The sequence below is a fragment of the Excalfactoria chinensis genome, chromosome 16, assembly GCF_039878825.1.
Source record: "Excalfactoria chinensis isolate bCotChi1 chromosome 16, bCotChi1.hap2, whole genome shotgun sequence".
Classification (NCBI taxonomy): Eukaryota; Metazoa; Chordata; class Aves; order Galliformes; family Phasianidae; genus Excalfactoria; species Excalfactoria chinensis.
The window spans coordinates 6,919,764-6,932,082 of NC_092840.1; the positions used below are offsets into that span (position 1 = coordinate 6,919,764).

Consider the following 12,319-nt stretch of genomic DNA (forward strand, 5'->3'; position numbering starts at 1 on the left):
TCGCTGTCTGCAGCCGAGGCGCTGGTTCACACGCTGTACTGCAGCCGTTGGGGTCGGACCCATCACCGCCCGGAACGTTTCTCCTCGGCTCAATCTGCCAGCCGGCCCCGAGAGAGCAGAGCACGGATCCTCCTCTCATTGGTCACGGCGCCTCTCACGTGACGGAAGCCGTGGCGGCGATTGGTTGGCGGGCGTAGCCGCTTTCCCTGGCGGGAGGCGTCCGGTCGCCGCTATGGCGAGCGTGCACGAGAGCCTGTACTTCAACCCGATGATGACCAACGGCGTGGTGCACGCCAACGTGTTCGGCATCAAGGACTGCGTCACCCCGCACAAGATGGCGCTGCTGCTGCTCCTCAGCGAGCTGGGCCGCGCTGGGCCGCAGCTCGACCAGCTGGAGCGGCGGCGGCTCAACCGGCTGCTGCTGCCGTTGCTGCAGGTGGGGAGTGGGACTGAGGGCCGGGGGGGCTGAGTCGCGCTCTGTCGCGACATGTCGCTCTCATCATCCCCAGGGGCCCGACATGCCGCTGTCGCGACTGCGCAAAGCCATCGAGGAGTGCTGCCCCAACCTGGCCGGCTCCGTGCACATCAGGTGGGCGGCGGGGCCCGTTATGGGGGGGGGGGCTCCGTGGGGTCCTCAGCTCCGGGCTGCCCCATCGCAGTAAACTAATGGTTGTTCCCCTCCAGGCGGGATGGGAGCCGGGCAGCAGGAGCTGATCGCAGCCCAGAGCAGAGAACAGGGCCACTCGGATCCTGTGAACTTCTGCCTGCGTTCACTCATCTGAGCCTGAAATAGAGGAGCGTTGTTTGATGTATAACATTTAAACCTTAACAGCGTCGTTTGTTTGTTCGTTCTTCCTGTTTAGGTTGAAGCTCATAGCAGAAGGAGAACTGAAAGATATGGAGCAGTTTTTTGATGACCTTTCAGATTCGTTCAGTGGAACAGAGCCAGAAGTCCATAAAACAAGTGTCATTGGTAGGTAGCTGTTACTGCTCTTGGTGGCGCTCACTCAAGATACAGCTTTGCATTTCTTTTTATGGAGGAGTACAGAGTATAATATAACCTTTCCCTTTACTCAGACGTATCATATTAACCAATAACATTCTGTAGTGTGTACCCCTTGCTGATATTGTTCTGTGATCTGACAACCTCTGTTTTGCCACTAAATTAATTGGAGCTTTACAATTGGCAGAACTGAGACTTATCAGTTGACAGACTGAGATGAGACACTTAACAACATTTAAGCTTCTGGCTATTATCATGATTTCAACTTTCCCCTCCGCAATAAAAGCCCTTCCAGACCAATGTCATACACACGTTTTCCTTTTCAGGTCTATTCCTGCGCCATATGATCTTGGCATACAATAAGCTTTCTTTCAGTCAGGTCTACAAACTTTACACTGCGCTTCAGCAATACTTTCTAAATGATGAGAAAAAATGTGGAGCTGACGAGAATGATATGGAGCTGACCAACACAGAGGAACTGGATGGGAAAATGGAGAAAGAAGAACTTGATGTACCTCTACGGTAATCGATTAGTACTGAAATCTTTTCTACTTACATCAGCAAATTAGTTGTATTTCAGATTACAGCTGTACGCATCAAAGTCAGCTTTGGCTTTGTCCAGCTTCTAGCCATGATTGTACCCTGTTAAATGCCTTCCCGCTTGTAGAGGAGGGGGAGAATGGGGCAGTTGTGTCACCTTTACATTCAGAGGCGCTATTCAAAGGTTCTGTCTTTGTGCTGGTGCAATTGAAGGGCCGCCAAGAGGTTGTGTTTGTTTGTTTGGACTGTTTTTGCCAGCTGTGAGGCCTTTCTGTCTCCTTGGTGCCACCGTGTGGTGCCGTTTGTAAGTGGCAGCAGTTCTTCTCTTGCAGAAGATGGCGGTACTCCGTTCTCGGGCTCACTTAGGGAGCTGCATATTAAAGGCCAAGTGCTGCCCACCGTTCCCTCCTGCACAGCCCACTGCAGAGCGATTTCTGTCCCGGTTATGCCAGCGTGCAATGTACTAAAGCTGGTGGAGGCATCATTTCAGCTTCCAGTGCAGAAAGGCTCCTCTTTGAGGAAAAGCTAAGCTTAACATTTTTGGTTTCTCTTTTTGCTCCTCCCCAAACAAATAAACATTAATTGACATCAAATGTCAGAAGCAAACACCGGGACATTTCACTTGCTTGAAAAGTGTTTCGCTTTAAGAATAGCCCTACAAGCATTTTGTGTATATGTACGCTTAACAGTGCGCTTTATAAATGGTATTTTAGTAAGCTTGTGTTTATCCAAGCACTGCTATAGCTTGTGTCATTTTGTGCTTTGTAGCATCTAGCTTTATGCTGTATGCCTGGTCTTTATATTGCAGAGCAGCTGTTTTCTGCAGTGATGTATGTGACCAAAGTGCCAGTTCATTTCTTTCTGAACAACTTCAGCAGGGGAGAGCAGAGCAAACCATTGGAATACGTCACAACAAATCTTATATCTGCTGCTTTTTAGTTTAGTTTTCATGTGTATTTAGGGTGACATTCAGACCCACCGTGGTCTCAGTAGGCTGAAGATTGCAGCAGCACTGTGTGAGACCATTTGGGTTGCTAACTTTGATGTGGCAGATTTTACTCTGAATTAAATTTTCTCTTTTTAATTTCCCTTTATGCCTGTGATCTTACAGTGTCTCATCAAAGCTCGTGAGGCGGGAGTGTCTGATAAAATGTGTTTCCTTGCGTTTTATTTCATCGCCCCTTTCTAACAGGAGTCCTTTTTAACAGGGAAGAAGAGATATCTTGTAGCGGGCCTCTTTCCCAGAAACAAGCAGAGTATTTCCTTTCTCAGCAGGTACGTTAACTCTGAATAATTTAAGTAAGTGATCCGTGACGTGATTTTCACCTTCAGTTTTATCCAGTGTCAAGCAGGATGTTTTCTTAGATCTGTGCAGACTTGCTGGTTATCCTGCATGTAGTTGCTCAGTACGAGCACTTGAGCTTAAACGTGTTTTCTATCTAAGCATGAGCACTGTGTGATGATATTTGATCCGAGAAGGTCACATCCATTCCGACTCTTGCTTCAAATTTGCTGTCTGCTGAATGCGTAGCTGTGTTGATAATTTCAGCAGATAAATATTGAAGGAGCAGAACTACATGATTATAATTGTCAGTAAATGTTCTGTATACTTAGAATAGTTTGCTAACAAAATCAGGTCTGTATCATATGTAATGTTTCACATATGTTTTACAAGTTTAAAGTGACTTCTCAGTCCCATTAGGATTGTTGAGTCTGGCATGGGTTTGCTTTTGTTTAGTTTTCTTCTCACAAAACAAATAAACAGATCAGGAAATATTCATGTAATTCCAGCAAGGAATCTGATGAACTAATTCTTGAACAAGCAGAATAGAACTCTCTCCTTCAAACAGTCCCTCAAATATGCTTTTATTTTACCCGAGCTCTCTGATCTCTGGGAAGGGAATGCTATAATATAGCAAAGAATAAAACTGCCACTTATGTTTCAGTGTCATAAAAGAGCTGTTCTGAAATCTTCTTTAATGCTCTCTTCAGGAAGATAACAGAATGACAATCATGTACCAAAGTATATTTGTAATGCTCAAGTTGGAGTTACTTAGCATTGGTTTCAATGTTGGTTCTAGGCTTCCCTGCTAAAGAATGACGAAACAAAGGCACTTACTCCTGTATCCTTACAAAAGGAATTGAACAACTTGTTAAAATTTAATCCAGACTTTGCTGAAGCAGTGAGTATCTTTTTCTTCATCCCGAATGGTTGTAGATGGATTTCTTCATATTTCCAGGGTGGAATTGTTTGAGAATGGTTTTATTTTTCTATGTTGAAATGTGCAAGAAGATGATAGAAACGTGAGCAAGTTGCATGTAAATATTCAGTAATTCAGACAGAAAGTCCTGAAGGTACAGAAACCTTAATTGAGCTGAGCACCTAAAACTTGCCTGGCTTGATGCATCGGTTAATGCTCTTGGTTTTGGTGGGGCTGTGTCAGCTCATTTTTACTGAGCTAAATCTAATTTCCAGCCTCATACTTCCATAGCCTGAAAATCATTAGGCTCAATAGCTGCAGGTTTTGATGACTTACATTCATTTGATTTACCTAAAGCTGATTTTTTTTTTTCCCTTCAAATTTCAGCATTATTTAAGCTACTTAAACAGTCTCAGAGTGCACGATGTCTTCAGTTCAACACACAGCCTCCTTCATTATTTTGACCGGTTGATTCTCACCGGAGCAGAAAGCAAAAGCAATGGGGATGAGGGTTACGGCCGAAGCCTGAGATACGCCGCCCTGAACCTGGCTGCACTGCACTGTCGCTTTGGCCATTAGTAAGTCAGAACGTAGTACTGCACTACTGACATCTGCCTGGTGATCGCTGACAGGTAGACTTCTTGCTCAGCGTGAGAATCTGTTTGAGCAGAGAAATGGAGTCTCTAATGTATATTTGCCGTAGTTGGGTTGGAATTTTCTAGTAATCTTGATTTGTTTAGGTTTCTTTTTATTTTGGCATTTATTTGGTTTCCATAATAACTGGGCCACTAACAGCCCCGTAAGAGCTGCTATTTGTCAGTGTCCCATTGCAGCCGTTTCCTGGGGATTTAAGTTCCCAATTGCTATATTTCCATGATCTCAGAAAGGTCAGTGGACACAAGTGCTTGTTTCCAGCTGTGTTCTCAAGAAACTATTGTAGTTTTTTCTGTTATATACAAGTCAACGTGCAGCCGGTGATCAGGAAAAAGAATAACCATAAAAGCCACCGGGGGGTGGGCCGTAAGTTTCTTGGTAAAGCTGGCCTACCCATCTCCATATATGGTTTGCATTTTTTGACTGCTGTCTGGGTGAATCCTGTGGAAGGCCTGGAGATGGCAGGAGATGAGGGAAAGTTAACAGCTCTTTCTACATAGGCCGGTGGTTAAAGTTGCCCCTACTCAAGCACTAACCTGGCACTTTGGCACGTGCTTTAAAAGCCTGCATGGGGATTACAATTGCATTTTTGTAGTGGTCTGCAGATGCCGTCTTGCTCATTAGCCTCAAGAATAGCGTATGTTGCTTGATGCTAGATGGAAACCGGAAGCTTTCTCCTTCAGTCTTTTAAATCGGTTTTCTTCTGAGTGCAATATGCATTATTTAGATCAGTATTCCGTACTGTTGTAATAGTGTATTTTAAGCACCAGGGGAATGCTAATATGTTCTTATTTTGTTTGCTGCTAGTCAACAAGCTGAACTTGCACTTCAGGAGGCCATCCGGATTGCACAGGAGTCTAACGATCATGTTTGTTTGCAGCACTGCCTGGTAAGATAGCCGTGCTGAAATGGAGGGCAGGTCACCTTTGTCTGTGTTATCTGAGCCTTTGCTCAGTGAACTGTTGCAGAACTGCTCTTTCAGTAACATCATCATGTCATCAGACAGATCAGTAATCTAAATATGACAGTCCCACAGTGGGGTGATGGATCACCCGGAGCAACAACTGCTGGAGAATATGGAGATCTTGGGATGGTTTTGTTGTGATTCAGGGGTACTTTCAGGAGTTGTGGTCAGAGAGTTACTCAGCACTGAGGTCAAAGTTTAGTCTTGTGTGTTTTAAAGAGACAGTATTTCATAAACTTTCTCCTTACTGTCTGCTGGTTTTCAGAACCGTTGGCCTTTTCAGCAAACAAAAAGGAGGAAGGAAAGAGTTTGTTTACTCTGTACTTTCTTCCATAATTAACACTAGTGTTATCGGACTCTAGAGATGCTGCTTCCCACAGCTGACGTTATGGTGGTGTTTCCGTGCATTACTCTGAAACCTTTCTTTCCTAGAGCTGGTTACACATCTCAGAGCAGAAGGTATTTGATAGTTGTGTTCTGCTGGAGCACTCAGTAAACAAATCCTTACACTTTGGTTTGCCGGTAAGTCCATTTCATTTCTCTTTAACTGTGTCCTAGTACAAATACGTGCGTGTGGGAGGGTTTGTGGGTTTTTTGGCTGGTCAAAATTGTTATTACAAAACAGGTAATTGGATTTAAACCAACCTATTTTACGCTCCAAAAATCTATTTGCTTCCATTTATCGTGAATCTTTGTATTAGCAAAGTTAATAGGAAGTTCTGTTGCTTATTGTGAGTGCATTATTGCAAGACTTGCTGTTCTGCCTTCTCACCTGTCCTATTTCAGGCAGAACTTTGTGGCTTCTAGTTTGTTACTGTGCACCATTTAGGACTTAGGCATATCCTGCCATCTGCTAGTGCTCGAGGGAGGTTCTTCACCCTCAGCCTTCCCTGAAACTCAGTGCTGATGTCTCTGGCAGGGCTCTGAACACATTTTCTTCCGTGGCTTCATTCCAGCTGTGAAGTCTCTTATGGCAGCTTCCCCCTTAGATGGTATTGTGCCCTGTATCAGTTGGCTGCAGTGCCTTTATTGTGAGAACTGTTCTAAAAGGAACTAAATTCCTGGTGTTGGGAGATGAGAGCAGGTGTGGCCAATTGGTGGGGAAAGAGAATGAAGCTCTGTTTTCACAGCTGTGTAATTGCTTCAGAAATCCAGGTACAAGTCCAGTCATCGTCTCTAAGACTACTGCGTGGGGGTGTGGAAGTTACCTTTCATATCTATTAAAATGGCATTCATCTGTGTGTGGGTGTGTGTATTTAAAGAAGTGCCTGAAGCAGTGTTCCTTTGTCTGTGCTGAATAACATCACATCTTTTTCTTTGGGTTTCTTTCTTAATTTGTGACTCTTGCTCTAATGTTCTTTATTGTCTTTCAATGGCTTTGGATTTTTTTCCCTCTTCCCAGTACCTTGCTTCCCTGGGAATTCAGTCCTTGGTTCAGCAAAGAGCTTTTGCAGGAAAGGCTGCCAACAAACTAATGGATGCCCTAAAAGATTCTGATCTGTTGCACTGGAAACACAGCTTGTCAGAGCTTATTGATATTAGTATAGCACAGAAGACTGCAATTTGGAGATTATATGGCCGCAGGTACTTTGTCTCTTTTAAACTCTCGGGTCAGAGCACTGTGCTTGTTAGCACATAATGCATTTTTGAGTTATTTATATAGGTGTAACAAGTAACTGTGTGTCTACAGTGCACTAAAATAAAGCAATCAGACTGTGATTTGGTACAGGCTGGATGCAATTACTTCCATTCTCTTGTGTTTGTTTAGAAGTTGTTCTGGAGAAGAGATTGAGTCTCCATTTAGTAGTGGCAAATGGTGCCTAAGTCATTCCCATGTCCCTGTTTTAAGCATTATTGTACTTAGACCGCTTGCAGCTTTCAGTATGCAGCACTTGATGTGCTTGCATAGTTTGGAGTTCCAAGTATGGAACAGCAGCTATTTTAAAGGTTCTCATTCTCCCCCAGACCCCCGGAGTACCCAGAAAATCATTCTGTAGACCACAGTCATAACACGAACTTTAAAAAATGATGTTTGTTGCTTGAAAGCTCAAAGATGTCTCTCTTGTTCAAGCACCATGGCGCTTCAACAAGCCCAAACACTGCTGAGCATGAACAGCCTGGAGGCTGTGAATGTGGGTGTTCAGCAGAATAACACAGAGGCCTTTGCTGTGGTACTGTGTCACCTGGCTGAGCTGCATGCGGAGCAGGTGAGTTTTATGGCTAGTTGCACAGAAAGTCATTTGGGTGTGGGCGGTATCGACAAAGTGTGAGACTTGAATCATTTTTTGTTCTGCCTTTAATGTCTGCACTGGGGGCGAAGAAAATATAGAGCTTGTGCCTGGCAAGTTCTTGCTGTAAGGGTTGTGTTAAAATCGAGGGGAGGGGTGCTTGTCCTCCTCTATGTTTATCACTTCTGTTTCTGTATTACAGGGCTACTTTGCAGCTGCTTCTGAAATACTGAAACATCTAAAGGAGAGATTCCCTCCCAATAGTCAGCATGCACAGGTAGAATGCATATAAGTTAGCCTTCCTGTTATGTAACTGTTATACAATAGGATCTAAATTCCACTGCATCTGAATTCATGTCTTTTCTCCATATGCCTGCAGACATACGTTTACTGATTTCTTTGGGCTCGTGGCCCCACCAGAAGCCACGTGGCGTAAACTCTCTACAAAAACATGAAAAAGATGTGTTGGTTGTTTTAATAGCTTCCTAAGAACAAGCTGCTTGCATAGAGCTGCAATCGGCAGAGGAACACGGCTGCTTCATGAGCACATGTAGAAATTAAATAGCCTACACTGATTTACAGCCTCAAAGTTCTGTTTAATTAGTGGTAATTATTTTGATATATGATACTTCAGAAGTAACCTAGAGGTCATCTGTTGTGCAACACTGGAAAACTCATTGGTACATCAGTCAAAAATGTGCTATTTACACTGAACTCTTCGAGATTCTATGCAATTAGTTTGATCCTCCTTTCTTTGCTGCGGAACAAGTCTGCTGTTTTAAAGCGTTAGTCATAATCTTAATGCTTTTTTATTTAAGGTGCAATCAAATAGGTGAACTGTAGTACTGAAACATTACCCCAGACCTAAGCATTTCTTTTGAGGACTGTAACTTAGGATAGACGGTAATTGGACAGTGGAGTTAGTTGTGTCTAGACATAAATGTCCCCAGGGGAAAATAAAAATGAAGTTCTAACTTGTGGTTAGAAAATGAGCAGGTACAACTTCTCAATCTTGTTCCCGGATTTTCTCTGTTTAGCTTTGGATGCTGTTTGATCAAAAAATACAGTTTGACAGAGCCATGAACGATGGCAGATACCACATAGCAGATTCTCTTGTAGCAGGAATTACAGCGCTTAATAGCATTGAAGGAATGTACAGGTAAGTAATCGTGAATCTGCACGTGTTTGCAGGTGTAGATAATGAGAAATAAAGCAAAATGATTGCTGGCAGTCATTTGTGTTAATGTTCTTCCCTTCCCAGGGTTAATTATTATCACGTTGTCCAGTCTGCAGTGCTTATTCCTTTAGTCTATGTCCCACAGTCATCATTTTTAGTTGCTTTAAAATCAGAAGTAGCATCAGTGAAATTCCTGTTGTTCTAGAGCTGTCGATTTAGCCTGAGAACAGAAAACACTGCTTCAAAATCTGCCATGGTAACTGCGCTCAAACCTCAGCACAATGCAGAGTTTTATATAAGATAGATCCAAGGGATGTAAGGCCAAGTCTCAATTCTGCTGCAGTGTGAGCTTGAGTTAGATCTTCACCTGTGTCCTAGTTTACACATCCCCAAAGTGGGGCGATACCGTTTTTCTACTTTCGCCTTAATTTGTTCTTGCTTCTAAATGAAAATGCTAGAAACAGATAGGGTTAAAGTTTGCTGATTGCCAAGTGTAAAGAAAATTTGCTGTTGAATGCAATTGTTTTTAACTGAGGCAAAACACCTAAAACGCAGCCAATGGCAGTGAGCCGGCAGATCGGCGTTCAAGCTGTGGGACCTGATGCTTGTCCTTCTGGAATTGGACTGTCTGTTATTCCCTGATCTTTAAATATGCCACACGTTATATGGGTTTGGGCTGCCTTTACACATCTCCCACAGCTCTGTGTTTGTCTCTTATTTCCCTGTTCTCACTCATTCCCTCTCACTCTTTGTCCTTGTTGGCTTATGCCAATTTTAGCTACTCTACCTCAGATCTGTTTTTCTTCCACAAATAATCACTTGTGCTTTCCAGTTTGCACGCCCTCCCACTTCTGCTCCCTATTTGGCCCTTGTTTTTGGCAATCCCTGTTTTCCATCTAAAGCTGTTTCGTGAGTTTGATCCTTTCTGCCTGAGAGTTGTCCAGCTCGCAGAGGTTCTTGGTTCTTGCTCTGTTTGTGTGCGTAGCATGCGTGTGTTTTGTCAGAATGCCGTTCTACAGTCGTAAGAAACAAGGTCTCAGCTTCGTGACCTCGCTTTGCTGTACTCTGAAGAGCAGAATTATATCTCAAAGGCAGAGTTATCAGTGATGTTTTCTTTCTACCACGGCAGAAAAGCCATTGTATTGAAAGCCCAGAACCAAATGTTAGAAGCACACAAGCTTTTGCAGAAATTGTTGATCCACTGCCAGGAAATCAAGAACACCGAGATAGTGATTAGGTAAGAATGCTTCATTTTCAGAGTATTAAAGCCACTTTGCAGTGATTAGAATGGGCCATTTCAATTTGTCTGTGTGCAGACTTCGGTAGTGCTCAGATTACTTAAAATGATTTGGGGATTACAGAGTAATTTCGTATGTTAAACATGGCGCAGAGGAATCCACAAATCATTATGGAATTGAAACCCAGCAGCCTTACTTAAACTAAGAGGTAGTAAATTTAAAGCTTCGTGGAGGTTTATGAAACAGTGCATGCAAAATAAATAGGAAGTAGAGACATGTATGTAGTTGTGCCTTTGTGCCAACCTACAGAATAGTTACTGTGCTTTCCCTTTCTGTCAGGAGATGACATCTCCTCTTAAGAGTACAACTTCAGTTTATTGTACATGCAGAAATGTAATGCGTAATAAAATCAGTCTTGTTGTGGGTAGAGTCATTGTTTGGGAAACAAGTGGATGCCTTCCATCAAAAGAAAACAGTTTGTAGTTGTTTCCCTCTCTTTCGGTTAGTGTGCTGCTGTCAGTAGCTGAGCTCTACTGGAGATCTTCATGTCATACCATCGCTTTGCCTGTCCTGCTGCAGGCTCTTGCCTTCTCTCGAGAATATAGTCTGCAATACTTGGCTTCTGAGACCGTGCTGAACTTGGCTTTCTCCCAGGTGTGTTTGATTTGTGTCTTCTTGGGGTCACAGGGCACTTTTTGCTGGGGATCTGGATGCTGGTTTTGCTCCGGGGAGGTTTAAAAACATTGCAATTAAACTATTGATTCTGATGAAGTATGTTCTAAATGTAAAATCTTATGCGAAAGCTGAAAGTTGAGTTCCATGTTCAACAGCAAGATGGGTGCATTGTATGTACTACATTCTATGTAATCAAGCAAGCATAAATTGGCCCTGCCTTCATTTCTCCAGTTGTTATTTTTATGCTGTTTGTTTGGCTTTCTAGTAGCACAGTTTGGCATGTGCCTGAATTGTAAATAATGCTTGTCATGGAGTTGGGTTACGTTGTTCTTTCTGAGCTGGCAGGGACCCAGCTGTCAGCACTGGCTGGGATTGAGAAGCTGTGCCTGATCTTTCCAGATAGTAGCTCATGTCTCCCAAGGAGTTCTGATTTACAAGACGATTGTGGAGTAAAAAATAACATCCTTGTTATTACTGTGTTAGAAACAGATTTGGTTTATGGGTTGTGGTTCTTCTGTGAAGAAGTTGCTCTCAACCAGTGGATTCTGGTATTAGAACAACAAAGTGTTTCTCTTTCAGCTGATCCTTGGCATTCCTGAGCAAGTCCTGAATATTTTGCACATGGCAATAGAGCCAGGCTTGGCCCACGGAGCTGTGTTAGACAAAGGCTGCGCCATGTTCTTGGTGGCCAAGTGTCAGGTGGCTTCTGCAGCTTCCTACACTCAACAAAAGAAGGCTGAAGGTAACGCCAGGGGTAACGCTTCCCTCTGAAACTGAGCTCCCTTGCATTGTGCTCCCCAGTGTGTATGTTGAAGTCCCGCTGCACAATCGCTGTTAACAAAGTCTAAACAATATAATGGAGTGCGTTAGTGATCAGTTAGGAGAATTAATTAGGAAGTCGTTGTTCAATGGATGCGGCGTTTATAGTAGGATGTTGTCTATCTGTGTACTTCAACAGCCATACTTTGCAGCAAAGGTTGAATAACAGAAACTAGCTGAAAGGCGATGTTGCTAAGACACAAATTGTTTTGAAAAGCTGAGGAATTCATCATTGGGCTCCTTAGAACTGAGCTGTATTGCTTGGAGTTGCTGTGATATTGTTTTGTATACGGCTGTCCCCTTTTTTCCCCAGCTTTGGAATCTGCTATTCTGAATCTGAACGAAGCTAAGACGTACCTTGCCAAGGTGGACTGCAAAGAGCAGCTCAGAGATGTTCTTTACTTCCAAGCCCGGCTGTTCCACACCCTGGGCAAGACCCAGGAAAGGAACAAATGCGCCATGTTGTTCCGTCAGCTGCACCAGGAACTGCCCGCTCACGGCGTCCCCTTAATAAATGCCTTCAAGTGAAGCATTCAGAGATGAGACGTGTTTGTTTCCCTCTTTTGTACGGATGTCTTTTGACCACATTCAACCGTCCGTGTTTCAGAGTCATTGCCAATAAATCACCGTCTCCTGTGGAACAAGCCTGCATGTGACGTAGGGGATAGAAGAGGCTTCCACCCATTTCACTTCTGGTCTGTGCTTGAAATTAAGAATAAGAATTGAACCAAGAACGTAAGAAGAGGCTGCAGCACCAACACGCAGAGGGGAGCAGCACAGTCACGATGAAATAATACCTGTTCTTAGCGGTGACGTATTT

The 12,319-nt window shown here is 43.6% G+C and overlaps 1 protein-coding gene across 1 annotated transcript; it reads left to right on the forward strand.

Moving 5' to 3' along the window:
• The first annotated feature begins 180 nt into the window (after positions 1 to 180).
• Positions 181 to 12,042, forward strand: ANAPC5 (anaphase promoting complex subunit 5). The gene is made up of 17 exons (XM_072350933.1): positions 181 to 436; positions 510 to 589; positions 864 to 973; positions 1,330 to 1,525; positions 2,752 to 2,818; positions 3,625 to 3,726; positions 4,132 to 4,322; positions 5,206 to 5,287; positions 5,795 to 5,884; positions 6,765 to 6,946; positions 7,434 to 7,569; positions 7,793 to 7,867; positions 8,628 to 8,749; positions 9,897 to 10,004; positions 10,512 to 10,659; positions 11,260 to 11,422; positions 11,813 to 12,042. The coding sequence occupies exons 1-17, from the start codon at positions 233 to 235 to the stop codon at positions 12,025 to 12,027; spliced, it is 2,271 nt and encodes a 756-aa protein (XP_072207034.1). The 5' UTR covers positions 181 to 232; the 3' UTR covers positions 12,028 to 12,042.
• Positions 12,043 to 12,319: the final 277 nt, after the last annotated feature.

Coding starts and splice junctions, on each gene's coding strand:
- ANAPC5 (XM_072350933.1), top strand. CDS start 233: ATGGCGAGCGTGCACGAGAGCCTGTACTTCAACCCGATGATGACCAAC. Junction 5,288..5,794: donor TTTGTTTGCAGCACTGCCTG/GTAAGATAGCCG, acceptor TTTCTTTCCTAG/AGCTGGTTACACATCTCAGA. Junction 6,947..7,433: donor TGGAGATTATATGGCCGCAG/GTACTTTGTCTC, acceptor CTCTTGTTCAAG/CACCATGGCGCTTCAACAAG.